Raw genomic sequence first — 16,843 nt, 5'->3', positions numbered from 1 at the left:
AAAAACCGGCCCAGATTGTGGTTGCATAATCAAAAAATTGTAATCAAGCTTCAAGTTTTTTTGACATTGGCAGACTTTGCAGATCAACGATATGTTACGGCGACAGGCACTGCCCAATAAAAATTATCCATCATCGGGATCAAGAGCGGCATACCCAAAAAAAGTTAACCGCGACCACTACGAGTTTAGCGACCGCAGTGTTTTTTTTGCTATACCAGACATTTGTTTCAGACTTTTAAATATGTTTCAGATTTTTGCTAATTTTTTTTCAGATGTTAAATAGTTTTCATACTTTTCGCAATTACAAACTTTTTCATTGCTATGCCATGACCTCAATTTTTAGTGAGCCTTGCCTCAGAGTATCACTTCTCGGACATTTTTTGAGATCACATTTTGCTTCCCGAGTCGAGATTTTTCACCTAATTTGAAGCAAGATTTGAGCGGTTTGAGCGGTTTTTTTAGACAATTACGCTCAAAATCTTGCTTCAAAATGAGCGGTTTGAGCGGTTTTTGAACGGTTTATCTAAAAAAAACGCTCAAAAACCGCGCAAGATTTGAACGGTTTTGAGCGGTTTATCTAAAAAAACCGCGCAAGATTTAATAATAAAAAGTCGACCACCGAGGGATTCGAACCCCCAATCTTCTGATTCGAAGTCAGACGCCTTATCCGTTAGGCCATGCTGCCCTAAAACTGTTAAATAACATCTGAAACATAGACTAACATTCTGAAGCGCAAAACATTTGACGTCATTATTGGCATCTCTAAAAGTCTTCGAAGCTCTTTTTCCTTCCCATCCCCCCCCCACCTCACACGACCTTCAATATATTAGTGTAACGAGTGGTTTTACGAGTAGTCAATGTATTCAACAATGTAGTCAACAAATTTACATGTAAAAATTTGTAGGTGGGGGGGGGGAGGAAAAAGAGCCGACTTCGATGATGCTGGTATGGGGAGGGGGGCGTGGGAGGTAGAAATTGGTTTTTTGTCAACTCATTGATCCAAACATTAAAAGTTTGGGCTCTTTTCCAGTCCCCCCTTTTCAAAACCAAGGAAGACCGCTCAAAAACCGCTCAAAAACCGCTCAAATCTTGCTTGAAAAACCGTTCAAAAATCACCGCAAGAAATGAGCGGTTTTTGAGCGGTTTTCTAAGCAAGATTTGAGCGGTTTGAGCGGTTTTTCCAAAAAAACCGCTTAAACCGCCCAAACCGCTCAAACCGCTCAAATCTTGCTGGAAAACCGCTCAAACCGCTCAAATCTTGAACGGTTTTTGAGCGGGATCTCGACCCGGGTTTTAAGTCTGCTACTTATCTCCAGACTATCGTGACAAAGTTCCAAACAATTTCGAATAGATTTTACGCTATCACGAGCGAAATTCCGCATTTTTAGACTTAGCCCGCTACTATTAAATTCTGATGTTACTAAGGCCGCGGAACCCTTATCGCGGTGAGTTTGCTAGTAGTCACAAATAAGTCACAGACCACGACCAGGCTTATAAAGGGTGGCTAAAAAGGCTATACAACCTTCTCTTTCTTTATAAATGGTCTTAGAGAAAACACAGTCAGTTTGATGGCTCTTTGATTGTGGGAAAAAACAGCTGCGAGCATTTTTCAGTTCTTAACGGATGTGGCTAAAAGTTTGTCATGAATTTTATTCAAAATTGATTTTCTTCAAATCTAGCTGGTTTAAAAATGAATTTTTAGGGCAAATTTAAAAAAAACGTCGTTTAACTTTGTTGATATGCAGAACAGCCTGTTGAGAAGTACACAAAATTAGACACTCGAATCATTCGTTCTGAATTAGACTCATGTCGGTCGCATACAATGAAAGTAGAAAAGATACTGCATTTTTAAAAGGCTTCTATATTTTGCTATTTTAGCTGCCACCGGGTCTCATTTTGCTCAGGTCCAAATCCAGCGCAAAATATGTTTTCTAAATAATCTTCCAGATTTCTTGAAGTGTCGCTACTGTCTATATTTGGGGGTGTGTATATAATTATATTAAAATAAACCAATTTGTGTGTGTCAGCATTTTTTCACAACGGACTCCTCCCAGGACCATGGAACTTTGACCCTGTTCGAATACCGGGTAAAAAAGGGAAAAGGGGGCAAGGAACAGAATTATGCGACTCCTACGGTTCCTTTGCAATTAGTTTCCATTAGATGCTAAGACTTGAACACGTCTGTTTTTCTTAAATTTGTTTCCTGTACAGTAACAAAAAAGCTCAGAATCAGTGAAACTGAAAACTTCTGAATCTTGAAATTGAGATAAAGGTTCACCTTTAAATAAGCAGCATTTCTTTTTCCAAATGCACTTCTTTCTTGGCCATGTAGTCTTCAGTTTCCTTATTTAATCTATTGTTTATCATCGTTTCTTTGATAATCTGTCACTGGTACGCCACAACATTCAATTTTAGATAACATACATTCAATGTGAGCTTAGATTACATACAATTTTTATACGTTGAGATAACATAAAAAATTCAATCAAATTATTTTTTACTTTTTCTCTCAAACTTCAATTCAAAATTTTCTCACAAGGCTCAAAAGTTTGACTCTTCTCCAGTTTTCCGCCTCTTTTGGTTGATATTGGTATATACGGCAAAACGCATGTATGCATTTTTGTGAGCAACTGTTAACTTGCTCACCTTGTCATTTTTACTGAAGTTTAAAACGTCAGCATTCTTTTAAATGGGCTTCCTTAAATCGAATTCCGGCTAATATCAACGAAAGAGACTAGAGAAAAGCCAAGAAATTTTAATAGTTACGTTAAAAGTTTTTAACTGGTTTAATGGCTAAAGTACCGGGCCACAAACGGCAACACAGCTAGTTTTCTAAAAAGCAAAAGAAACAGATGACAGATAAAATTCTTTTTAGTGGAGTTCAGAAGTTGTGAAATAATTTTGTTTAGTTCAAGCTAATTTATTTAGGAATCAGGTTTTTAACACTTTTTTATCTGTTTAATTTTCAAGTTAAGATCTGCTTTAGTTTTGTACCGTATTTTAAAAAATGTTTATTGATTTTTGAAACCAGGAATAGACTTGAAATTTACTACACTTAGCATGAACAAAATTAAGTCAAAAACATGAAAATACAGGCCAGCCTTAATGCGTAAAATAGTTGTTTGTTTTGAGCGTACAAGTCATCGAGAAATTTGTGGAATTAAAACCTGCATGCTAGATTTTTTGTCAGCTTTAGTCTGCAAAATAAATCTGCAACACCTGAAACCAAATTGAAATTTTGAACAAAGATAGCCGGTTACTGTGCAAGTAGCACAGAATGTTACAACCATAGTTTTTTAAAAAAACTTTTAAAAAAACAGGCAAATAAGATACAAACATTTTTAGAAAATTGACTAGAAAACCATCCTAAAAAAACTTCAAAGGTTTTAAAAAAAAAATTTTTTTTCCAAATATTGTGCAGAAAATTTTCCAATTTTTTTTGAAGTTTTTGGTTCCCAGAATGGAACTATACAAAACTCAAAAAACAAACATTTTACTTGCTGAAAGTTAAGTTTTCAGTACTTAAATTTTGAACTTCTCCTAATTAAGCTGTTGTAAGCCTGCTCGCTTGCTTTATTTGCTCGAATTAGGACAAAAAATAAAAATTTCAAACCGGTTTTTTTTTCAAACATTGAAAAAAAAATTTTCGAAATTTTTAAAAATTGGCCGAATCATGACTGAAAGGGCTTTAATATGATATATCACTCACGCGAGTCTGATGATTACGTGTGGTAGCTAGTTTCGCGTGGAAAACAAAAAGAAAAAAAACTAAAACACACCCGTATACAAAGTTCCTCCCCATTTTCAACGGTCGGAACAATAAAAGTTCTCAAAACTACTTGTTTTCACTGTTTTACTGCGCTTAGTTGGACAAACTTGAATACTTCTTGGTGCGCAAGGATAAAAATTATTATAATTTCAGATAAAGAAGCATACAAATATTTGTTTAATATTACGTTTTAATTATTTAAATTTGGTGTTTTAGAATCTAAAAGCTTCGGAAAGAAACTTGTTTGTTTGTTATACTCTAAGTTGGCAAGCAAAAAATTTTTCTCAATACTTGAGAAATAATGACGAAGATTTTGTTTCAGCTTAACCCATATAGAAATTTTTACTTCAAAAAATTTCGATTTATAAGGATTTTGTCAAAAAAAATCCTAAAATGTGTCGGAATAAAAAGTAAAAAAACAGAATAAAAAGCCCAAATGTAAATTTCGAAGTAAAAAAAACATTTCAAAACAACTTGTGTCATTATTAATTAGTAGCAAAAAAGCAGAATAAAAAGCACAATAGTAAATCTCAAAATTAAAAAAATAACTGATTTTTTCTATGAGTATTTCGTTCGGTTTTCTAATTTTTTCATTCAATTTTTTCAATTTAAAAACTCTGGCTAAATTTCTGATAGTGCAGCTTTATCATTTTTGTTGCTTTCCATCGAACATTATGATGCCAATTTTTTGCATTGTGCAAAAGTTTTTTCGGGAATTATTTAATTATATCTGCGATTTAATGATTTAATATTTAATTAAATCGAATATAAAATTTATTTTTTTGTAATGAAATACAATAGCCATTCATTCACACTATATCATTCATGTATAGCTTTCAAATGATTTTAAAAGATTGTTTTGATTTCATTCTTTCATATTTTTTAGTCAGATTTATAGCATATTTGATCAGATATGATTGAAAGATGTCCAACTCTGAGTCAGAGCTAATCATGTCAAGTAAAAATTTCTCGAGTTCAAGATCTGTAAAAATGAATGTTTTCGCATTTCCAGATTTTTTATATATCTAGCATACGTGAATAGAGTTTTTTAATCAAAAATAAAATAAAATACATTTTTGTAAAATTTTTTTGCTAAGTGTTTGATTTTCCAAGAGCAGATTTTTTTTACAGAAAAAATGAAAAACAATTTGATAAGCTTTTTAATTAAATTTCCAACTTTTGAAATATATGTTCATCAAACATTTGCAACATGTTCATCAAACCATTTGCACAGCTACCTGTGAAGTTTGCTTCAAACTTGTTTTGTAGGGTAAATTTACGGAAAATTTATACACTAACAATTATGATGAACGAAAAGTATATGACTCACATTTCGCCATGTATTACAAATATAGATCTTTTGCTAAACATCGTGGAATGACGAAGCCTATCTGGATGTCCTTAACCGGAAATCAATTAAATTTTTGTTTATTTGGTCCACTTTTTGTTTTGTTGCGAATCATAATCAAACTTTCAAGATTAAATTTCACAATGAAACTCATATTCTCCTCAATCATAATCTACAGTCAGCTATTTAAAATCGACAAGTTCAATTGTAAAGTATCAAAAAAAATTGTCATAGAGGCGTACTCGGCAGCGTTTCATTAGAAGTTGTTGCATTTGTATTAATAGCTAGGTAGTTTTGTTGTTGCTTGGAGGCTTCCAATAGGGGTGACAGTTGAATGGCAATTGCAGTATAGGTCAGACACAAACCAGCCATCTAAAACAGGTTAAATTTAAACTTCAAAAAAAAGAAGACAGTTCGTCTATTGGAGAGAAATCGCCATCTTAGAAGCGGTTCATTATATAACAAAAATTAGAAGTTGAACCGCTTTAAAAGAATGTTGTTTTTTGACGAGGAATGGTTTGGATTAGTTTTTTTGGACTGCGCATTCTAAATGCAGAAAAGAGCAAGAATCGTCTTTAGATTGGGACAAGAAAACAGGTTGCTCTCTAAATAACACACCAAAGTAATTTTGATAACAAGAACAAAAGTGTGCTCGCTTCTGAATTCCACGGACACATCTTTAACAAATATCTAATTTTTTTTCAGCCGAGATCCAAGAACAATATATGCTTATACGCAAATTTCTGAAAAACTTGTCTACAGTATTGGAAATCCGAATAAAAACTATAAACGTTGATATACATATGTCTATTAATATTTGAGCTTTTTTCTTTTGATTCAAATTCTTCTTATTTTGAGGAACCCTTTTCAAAAAACAGACTTTGATGCAGCAAAAATTAAATACGCAAAAAAAGCAAGATCAAGAATCAAAATTTAGATCTAGAAGTAGCGTTCTATTTGACTGGTATTCTGCATTTTCACCACATTTGAATTAACATCTTCATTTTAATTCCTAATAATTTCAATTTCTAAAGCTAGAACCTTGACAAGTTAAATCCTATTTATTAACCTTACACTGATATGTCATAACGCAACCCAAAAATATATAACTTCTCACACTACAACTTAATGCTGGTCATCGCTGTCGCGCCAACATGTTGCGAGCTTGCCAAAAAGAGTAGAACTCTATAAAAAACTAGAGCAGATTATTTAAGCAAAGCAGCGATGCACACAAAGCGCACCTCCTGACAATCTGAACACAAAATTCGTTAAAATGTTCTGAATTACACGGCACTGGACTAAATAGATGGGAGTGAAACTACCCAGTGGTTAGATGTTTGGAGTGATCTTCTGAACTATCTTAGTAACCCTACAGAAACCTTTTTACTCTATAGTTCTTTAGCAATTTAACTAGTCAAAACGAAAAAATGATCAGGCATTCAATTTTGAAGAGAAAAAAAAACGAGAGAGAAGTAATAAACACAAGTAATTTAAAAACTTAACCTCCATTCTAGAATGTTACAACCTCTAAGAGTTACAAGAGCTAGATTTTTCTCCAGGCATGTTTCTTTTCCAATGAATCTTCAAGCAACAAAAAAGAACATAAAAGTTTTGTAAAAACTATCTGATCCCTTTTTTGCCTTTTTTGGTAACACTTTTAAATTTCAGTTTTCTGCAAGCTAACGGCTAATCAAGTTAAGTAATAAAAAAAAATAATTTAAAAATCCTTGTAGTTGTTGCCGGATATTAGGAAGGCTGAAATACGATCAGACAGACGTTTTTGACGCTAGGGCTTTTAACGAATCGTCAAAAGCTCAAAAACAAAATCAAATTATTATGGTTTTTTTATTTTTTGAAGAAAATTTTTTTTCATTTCATGAAGAAAAAAATTAATCTATACGACCAGTGGGCATTGGTATTTTATATATTTTTATTGTAAAACTATGATTTGGATTATTTTGACGCATGAATTTTTTTTGAAATTGATATTTTACCCTTAATTGATTTAAAATGAGAAAGATGATTAGAAGAAACGTTCGGGCAATTTTTCGTTGTTTCCATTTATAGTTGGTTTTTAATCTTCAGAGATCGTTTCAAATAACCAAAAAAAAATTGTTTTTCAAACTTGTCAAAGTTCATGATAAAGTGCGTTAGGGTTTTTAACAAAGCTTCGAACGCTCAATAGCAAAATCAAATAATTTTTTGAATTCGATTTTTGACAGTTTATATATTTTTTGAGGATCTGATTTGGATAACTTGACGCATGAACAAAAATGAACTTTAGAAAAAAGTCCAAATTTAATCAGTTTCTCAAAACAAAATTTAAATACATTTTAGATGAAATATTTTTTTGAGACTTTGATTCGTTTCCGATGATTAAATTTCTAATTATTTAAACTGAGATGAAAGCGCATTAGGCGAATGAGGCGCTCCGTGCTTATACAAATTTTGCTTATTCCTAAAACTGTTTGTTTTATTATCCCGCACTATAAAAACGTTCCAAATTGAATTGAAGCAGCTAATTGGTTTTATTAACTCAAACCATACACGACTCAAAATTCAACAGTTAATTTTTGATTTTATCAACATAAGCTTCAAAGTTTGCCCTTACCGAGAAATTTTTTTCTTTATGATCTGAAAAACATTATATCTAATCTAATTTCTGGTCAGAAATGTTTTTTTAAATGTTTATATAAAGCAGGGATTTTCTTAAAATTCTTTATTTCTCATCTTAATTCTGATCAAAAACTAGCTAAATCTAGGCTATTTCTAGCAAGAGAAAAATCTCGTGGTGCGGGTCGAACCCTGACTTAAAATTTTCTAGGTAGTTGCGCTAACATTGATAGATTTGTCAAAATAACACTTTTTATAACAAGTGTAAATTTGCATTGAATTGCTACTGTTATTGTGTATACTCGAAGCATGTTTATCTCGTTCCGGTTGAGCAGTGAACTGATTTCTGGTTATTTTTTCCCAGAAACTGTTTATTTCTAAACTAGAAAAGAATAGATTATTTCTGCAAAAAAAAATACGAGAAAACTAGGCTGGATAATCTATAAAAAAATTTCTATCTTGAAAAACAGCCTCTGTTAGGTACGGGTGCCAATATTTAGTTTACAAAAAACTATCCGAGACCAATTTAAGGGCAGTCGGAAATAAAGGGCAATCAGATACAGAGCTTTGCCCTGATACGAGCAGTCGTGTTTTGTTATAAGATAGCAAGAGATCAATACAATATTGTTATATTTTCTCTTTAACTTTCTTGCTTTCAACGGTATGATGTCATTTCCCACAGCTTATTCATTAATTTTTTCTAACGCATTGAATAAACTCGGGTAAGTGGTTTCACAAATCACAAATCCGAGCGAATGAAAACAGTACTCGATTTTCTTTGCTGAACTCGATTTTATTTTTCGACGGGCTCAACGACTTTGGATATATTTAGACTTTGGATATCTTTTTCATTGCTTCACAACCGCATGTTTGACTCCCAAAAAAACTACATTTTTCATTATTTTGGAAGACGTAGCATAACACGATCTCATCCCACAGAAGCATAACATGTCTTTTAGTCTCCTTTTCAGTTTGTCAGTCATTCTTTGTGGTACAAAGATGACCAAATTTTCGCAAAATTTAACCTAATTCTTTACAGAGTTATTTTAAGTTATTTTAACAGTGGTGGATATGCTATTTTTTCGATAAGGAGGGACCTTTTTATGTTGACTAAATAGAGCCCTTTTAAAACACTATGCTAAATACCCTATTTTGACAAAAATTTTCGCGCTACAATCAAATTTTTGAAAACAAAAACCGGTTAAAATACCATTTTTGGGCACTTTCTGGAAGTTGTTGACCAAAAATTGCAGCTTTCATGCGCGTGTTTTCCTCAAAACTAGTATAAATTGGTACCGATGGCGCCTCTAGAAAAATTTTAGGTACGGTCGGCTGAAAAAGGATGTCGTAAAATAGTACCAAAAGGGGGACCCTTTGGGCGAGGAGATTGTCAAATCGGCGAGGACTAACCCGCCGCCCCTGATTTTTATCGTGTTTTTTGCGACTAAAGGCTTATCTATTTATGCGTCTCGATAAACGAATTTGAAGCCAAACGAAAAAAAAATAGCTTGTTCTGATAAAATTAAACAGTTATTACATGCAGTTAAATTAAAATAGGCAGTAGCTAGGTTTTGGCTTTGAAAAGTCCCCATTGAATATCGAAATCCTCATGACACTAATGGCAGTTTTAAAATTGTGACAAACAGTTATGCGTAGGAGCAAATATAATTACACGTATTCCATAATTTGATCCTGCTGGAAGACAAAAACTTGTTTATTTCGCAAAACTCATATCGCAAATTTTACACTTTTCACGATACAAATTTTACAATTTTTGTTACTTCAATCTTTTTTTTTTGAATTTGTTCATTTTCTTTGTTCACCTGCTTTTTGGATGATTTTTGGATTTCGAATTTGAGGTTTTTTGGTTTTCAAACTCTTTTGGATTTTTTGGGTTTCAATTTGATTTCTATTGTTTAATATTATAACTGATACAAGTTTTTGGTTAGTTGCAAAAGGCATCTTTAAGATAAGTTTAAGCAAAGTTTATAGCAGTCAGTCCAATTTACGATCATAACCTGAAGCAGAGTAACCTGAAAAAGTTCACCCATATCATTATAATGGCTCAAAGTCATGGACACGGGATTATGCAAGCTAGCCTTTATGCAATAATCGAACCAAGCGTAAAAAGGGAAGATTAAGTTAGGGAATTGGTGACAGCACTGGGCCAAATACAGGGGCTTAAATGGGATGAAGTATAACTATTTGGGACATTTTAAGAGATTATTGGGTATTCGAGACACATCTTCTCTCCGAGAAAGATTTTTTCTTTAGAAGATGACATCTAGACCATCGAAGCGTAGATTTCATAGAAACCAAAAAATGTAATTTCGGATTCCATCATTTTGTATTTCTAATTTTCCATTGTCTTGCAAGTCTCTTTTTACCTATTTGACTCAAAAACATGAAAAAACTGTTTTTTAATTGTTTTTGACGACATCGCATCAAAATATCGTAAGAACAGGTTCCGGACAAAAATAAATGAAATGCACCATTTTTGAAAAACTAAGTGGTTTCATGTATTGATGAAACCTGATGCATGCATTGATAATTTGTAATTTATTAAAATCGACTTGTGATGAGAACCAATTATAAAAAAACTCAAATAAAACAGTTTTCTTTTTCTGTTAACTCAATTGAATGATTACGTTAAGTGCACCAAAAACGAATTTGACTTGAAGCAAAAAGGTGCGCATAAAAAAGGGCGTTTTCTTTTTTATTACCGCTGGTACGTTGGACGCAAAGGTCGTTGAATAACAAAATGAAAGAGTTCAAATCCCTCCTAAGCTCTGTTGAAGGAAGCAAAGAGATCAGTATTTGGGAAAAATGCTCTCAAAATGTTTTCACATCAAAATGTTTTTTTTTGAAAAGCAGGCCAGGTTATTGATTGATTTGAGCTGTTGCTTACATCTGCGCGCAAGGATTAAAGTTGCAAGGTGACAGTCCCTGTCAAGTCTAGTTACCAAATAATTCCAAAAGATCCCCTCATTTCTCTTTTGATACTGTTTTACAACACCAGTGTATGGTCAATCAGCTGTATTTTTTCTGAAGGTGTCCAACCTGTCAGAAAACTTCCCCTGTTTCAATCGATAAATAACTTTTTCGATCACTGTAAGAAACTTCGTGAACCAAACAAGGATCAACAAGCACGTTTACCATTTTGATGTTTCCAACATTTTTGTATTAATTTCAATTACAATTTTCGCTAGCATAAAATAGGGCCAAAAAATGCAACTATATAAATAGATCAACTTTAAATTTTATCCTTATTGCAAAATAAACAATTTTTTGTCAATTTCCGACACATTTCGGAAATTGATAGACACAAAAGGTAATAGTTGTCCTGAGTCTGATATGAAATTTGAAATTAAGGAATCCTAACTTAGTTTTTGGATTAGGGTGTAGACACGAATTACGAAGCACACGTGGGAGTGCAATTGACAAAAAAGGAAAATGGTTGCTCTCTCAAAGATTATTCCCCCCCCCCCCCCCCCCCCCCCCCAGGTGAGATTCCTTAATACATTGGTGAAACAACTGATTTGTAACTTGAACTTTCTCAAACATGATAGCCAAAATGAGCAAAAATTGAACTATAGATTATCAATACGAAAATATATGCCTGAAAGGATCAAGATGTAAATGGGAATATACAACATTACAAATTATTTTGACAGTTAATACTAAATTATGGCATATATTTTGTCAGTTAACAGATGGTAATAAATACCAAACCCGTTATTGTTCAAACCCTTCAGTTTTTTTCTCAAATTAATGGCTATTTAATTCATGTTGATCAATTTCAAATTACTTTAAACTTTCAACTTGGATTTAAAAATCAGATTTGGGAGATAAATTGCACCTTGAGGTCAAACAAACAATTCCAATCATGCTACAGTCTAACAATCTACCAACATATAGCATACTTACGAAACAAGAACTGATACTTTGAGAGGCTACATTCGAATAACTATTCCGGTCTCGTCTTTTATCCCAACTCAGAAGGAGGGAGTTCGGAAGAGGAATCGACAGTCTTCGATTCTAACAAGGGCGACATTTGGATGGCTATTGCGGTGTACGTAAAGCACACGCCAAACGTCTAAAAATATCAAACTGCTCAACACATCAAAACGGACAAATTTAGGTGGGGGAGGGATGGTTGAGGGTGTTTTTTTTGGTGGTTAAAGGCTAAACATTCAGAAAGTGGCTACACCTGCCAAAAATTTTGTTGGCTGCTCGATAAGGGGGGGGGAGGTGTATATTTTTTGTCGAAACAATACAAACGCTTCATTTTACCCCGTTTAAATGTTCCAAAAATGCGTTTTAGACTCCGTTGAAAGAAACTTGACCGATTGAGCAATTATTGCAGTGCGCTTCAAATTACTATACTGACCCAATTTTTACCGAATTTTTGGCATTGCGAAAAAAAAACTTGAGGCGTTTTTTGGAAAGTTTTCACCAAAAAGTTGCGCTTTTTAGGCGAGTGCTACAGTGTCAATTTTAATCTATTTTGATGTCGGAGACACCTTAGGAAAAACTTTTGACTGTGGTCAGCTTAAAATGGATGTCCTAAAATAGTACTAAATGGATGACCCTTTGGTTGGTCAAAAGGTCGAATCCATAAAGAAAGAGGGGCATCCGCCCCGCCCCCGCCTTTCAAGTTCGTCAATGAATGAAAGCAAAAGAAGCATCAAACAAAACGGGTACTCTACTTTTTGACATTAATTATTTGTCAGAACAAGAAAAAGAAGCGGCATAGACATAAGGCTTAAATTTTTGTGAGTTATTATTAGGGTGTACAAAGTAGGGTATCAACTTATGTTATCCTTTTTTTTTCAAAAATCCCCCCTTTGATAGTAATTTACTGGCTGACCAACCCAAAAACCAAACTTTTGATTCAATAAAGTCCCTCTAGAGTTTTTGCAAAACTAAGGAAACTCAAAATTGCTAGCTCTAAGCAAAGTTAAATTTCAACAAACACCCCTCCCGAAGATTTCTACGCGCGCCACTGTATTAATAACATACAGATCGCATGTTTATAACTGAGTGAAGCAAAAATCTGCTCTAATTTTTGTAGAACTAAAGCTAGTAAAAAATAAATAGTAAATAACCTCAATTTGCACTCTTCTCAGAGCTGAAAATTTTGATAGTTCAATTTTTTGTCATTTTTTGAGTGGCTACATCAATGAAAACACAAATTGGCTAAATTTTATCAGAACAGCCACGTTGGAGCAAATTCCTGGAAAGCTATTTGTTGGATAACAGAGGCGTTCAAAGTTTTTTGAAGATCGAAGTAATAGGCGGCTCATTAATCTTAAATTGAAAATGAAAGTGTTTTTTTTTTTCGATTTCTAGATCTCGATCTTTATCAAAAATATAGAAGCATAAAAACAGAAAAATTGCATTTGCAAAACAGTCTATCTTTTTTCTGACTTGAGGCACCCAAAAACTGTCTCTTGCAGCCTAATGGCGTCCTCCCAGCCTATACTTTTGTAAGCAAGAAAATAATGAACCCTATAATGGTAACATTTGGTTAGAAACAATTTATTGTGATTGATATTAACCCAATACTGATGCTTTACGTCAATGCAGTAATCAAATGAAAAACAGGCGCATGTTCGACAAACTGCCATACCATGAGTCGAATTTACATCAAGATTATGTCAAAATTTAATAACAATAAGGAAAATCTATTGTTATATTGCAAAAGGCACGAAAAAACCGTTAGGTTTCCAAGCTTCCTTTGTCATCGAGTTAGAAGACCTCGATTTTTAATGTAGCGGAAACCAGACTACTTTCCATTTTGGAGTGTTTTTTTCCACGCAAATCCAGTTGTGACGATACACATCTGATGTGGAAATTCAATGAGGCACTTTTAGGTGATTCTAGTCGTGATTCGAGCCGCAAGGAAAACCCACAGAAGTGTTTTTTGAACACTTCATTTTTTATCAGAGCTTAGAAAAAAGAGCGATGAAAAAAAGAGCGGTTGATAAGAAATCCACGTTCATATCATAAAAACTAAAAAAAACAGTTCCGTCAAAAATGGCTAGTTAAAATGTCGAAACTTGTCTGAAGAAAAAACCCAACCCGAGCACAAAAATTTGGTTACTCATTAATATTCCGGGCCCACTTGGGGTAAATTATACTATTTGGGAAAAATATACCTTCTAGCAAAATTCCTCCACCACCTGTACATTTTTTCAAAATGAATAAGAGAAACTAGGGTTTGAAAATGATTTTTTTTTGTTGCTCAGTACTCAGAAAAATGGGACGAATGAATAAGATTTTGCTTGTTCTAGATATTTCAACTCTGATAAGGATCAAAGCAAAACTTCAGTCACGACGAAAGATTGTAAATATGGGCTGGAAAATTGCTTGTTTTTTCATTATGTTGAGTTAATTCAAGCGCAACTCACCGACATGTATCTGTAACGCTCAACATGTAAGCGCAAATCATTTTATTCATGGGAGTTAAGGAATGTTCAAAATGGGTTTCATGAATACATTTGTAACAGATTTTTTTAAGTCTAATGTCTCGATTTGGCTCCAAACGACAAAAATGCTTATCGTCAAATTCTATTTAAAAAATGCTTGTCATACAATTCCATGCGTGATTTCTATGGAAAAATTGCATATCATAGGACTTCCATTTATGAAAACTGTTTGATAAGCATTTTCCCACAAAAAATTTCAAATCTGAGGAAAAATTATTTTTTGGTACTCATCCTATTCGCTTAATCAAGATTACGAACAAAAAACTTTCTCCAAAATTTTTTGCCTGTAAAATTTTAAAATTTTTGCTTATAACGTGGTCTTTATATATGAAAAAATCAATGGTCACATTGAAGGTTCTCTTAAGATATAACCTAAATCTAACCCAAAAACAGGCCACCATTTTCAACGTTTGAGTTTTTCAAAACAGAGGCATCGTAGCTATAAACAAAAAATTTTATTAAGCATCTACCAAAAAGTTAGTTATATCTGCAATTCAATGCCGTTTAATCTGTTAGTTTTCTCATTTCAGAAAAATTTTGGTGTTTGTGTTTAGGATGAAACACAATTATAAAGCACAAACCAAAAAACACAAAGAAAAAATGCTTGTCATACAGTTCCAGAGTATGCAAAAAGTGCTCATCATACAATTCCATTGTATGGATAAAAGGCTTATCATGTGATTTTCATACAATGTTTCTTATTGTATGCAGTTGTATGAAATTGTATGATAAGCATTTTTTCCATACTATGGGAGTGTATGATAAGCATTTTCAGTCAACGTGGGATAATTCCTCAGCCATAATAGAGGCCACACAAAGTACCTTACTTTTCAACGCTCTAAAGAGGTCTGAATATATCTAAGGAGGTTTGAAAGACCTCCGATCGTTTAGTTTCAACGCTTCCGACAATTTTGACAACTGGTATTGCTTGCAGAGAAAAACACCACCGAATGAATAGCTTTTCATCGACTTTTCCTACAAAAAACGTTCAAGGCATTTTTGAAAAAATTCAAAGTATACTTTGAAAAAAAAAATTAAATTACTTCATTTAGCGTTAAACAAGTTTATTCATTCCAATAGTTCTCAAGCGCTTATCAGAAATCAAATCATGGGACAAAAAACTTATTTTTCGAAAACCTGAAAGTTTCTGTTACAATTTTCGAAGAAAAAGACGAAATATTTATGCTTGGGTGGCTTTTTAATCAGGCCATTTTCGGCAATTGCGATATTAGATTTCAACAAACGTTTGAATAAACCAATATAGATGGGTACAAAATTGTATAAGGCACATATATTTTAAAACAAATCAGGTTGACAAAAATTGCTTATCATACATTTTCTTACAATTCCCTTGAATAAAAATTATTTTATGAAAATCACATGTTAGGCTTTTTTTGCAAACATTGGAATGGTATGATAAGCAGTTTTTCCATTCTAGAGAAATTTATGACAAACCTTTTTTTCCTTGTAACTTTTTTGTGTTTCGCTTTATATTTGTGTTTCGTGGCCTGTTTATTGGTTAAATTAAGGTTATACTCCATCATCTAAAACTGAAAAAAAAACAAATTCTGCCACAGCAGAGAACCTTCTTTTGACCCTTGAACGCGTAAGCACAAAACACTTTAGCCCCACCGATGAACTCGGGCTGAAAAATCATACCAAATTGATTTGAGGTGGGCTAATTATTCCTGTAGCTGTCTAATAGTAGCTAATTACGTTACTTAACACAAATAGGAAACGAAGTCAAACTACTGATTCTGAAAGTTTTTTGCCTTCAATTTCTCAAATTATTGAAGTTACTATTTAGTTCGAATTTAAAAAACTGATAAAACGTTGTTCCGAGTTTTATCTTTTCTTTAGTTTTGTTTAAGCGCTTAATCCTTAGTTTTGTTTAAGCGCTTAATCCGTTCTCATGTTTTTTAAATGAGAAAAGTTTTTAGCAATGCACTCATTGAGACTCGAATAGCGAATAGCAAGCCTAGGGGTAGGGGCGATGAAACGACCACCCCATCACCCTGCCTTCAAATCTGGTTGCCAAATTTTTGATAACGCCTTTAGCAGCATTATACCAATTTTGAGGATGCAACGATCGCTCAAAAGAAAAACACATTTTTTGTGAAAATTTTCCAGAAACTGCTCAAAACTGCTTTCATTTCCAAAAAATGCTAGCAGTACAGAAATTTTAGCCAATTATGATCATTTTGGCTCAGAGAAATTCGAAATGTTTGACAAAGTCTTTTGAAAAACTAAAAGAAAAACCAAAAACTACTTAATATGCCAGAATGGAGTCGCATGAATCGAATGGTTGATTTCTCTAAAAATATTGTCAAGGACAGAGAATCAAATGAATTATGGTTTGCGAAAATTTGTTCACTCAATTTTTCGCTTTTCTTTAAAACATGGAAAAAAGTTGTGCTCTTTAAAGTGGCATTATTTCAAATTTCGGCGAATTGGACATTAAAGTGAAATCCACTCAGTCTTAGAAGGCGCTGTCTTGTTTGTTTATTTTAGAAACTCCGAACAAACCCGCCTTGAATTTGTTCTAAGATTAAATTATATTGCAATTCGACAGGGGTGTAACAAACTAAGAGCAATTTGAGAGCAAAACTTGATTAAACTTGG

The 16,843-nt window shown here is 33.2% G+C and overlaps 1 protein-coding gene across 2 annotated transcripts in view; it reads right to left on the bottom strand.

Annotated features, from left to right (window-relative positions):
- Nucleotides 1-5,282: 5,282 nt before the first annotated feature.
- The window catches only part of LOC134844249 (uncharacterized), a 56,557-nt gene continuing 44,996 nt past the window's right edge, over nucleotides 5,283-16,843 (bottom strand). Inside the window, exons 9-10 of one of the 2 annotated variants that reach the window (XM_063860839.1) lie at nucleotides 11,658-11,826; nucleotides 5,387-5,489 (exon numbers count right to left, since the gene is read on the bottom strand). In XM_063860839.1, the coding sequence (XP_063716909.1) occupies nucleotides 11,716-11,826 (111 nt within the window). In that variant the 3' untranslated portion in view covers nucleotides 5,387-5,489; nucleotides 11,658-11,715. Of the gene's footprint in view, nucleotides 5,490-11,657; nucleotides 11,827-16,843 lie in introns of both variants that reach the window. The other variant, XM_063860838.1, reaches the window with a different exon arrangement.

This window comes from Symsagittifera roscoffensis, chromosome 4, assembly GCF_963678635.1.
Source record: "Symsagittifera roscoffensis chromosome 4, txSymRosc1.1, whole genome shotgun sequence".
NCBI lineage: Eukaryota > Metazoa > Xenacoelomorpha > Acoela > Convolutidae > Symsagittifera > Symsagittifera roscoffensis.
Note: the sequence above shows the minus strand (reverse complement) of the source record. Positions and strands in the feature narration are given on the sequence as shown.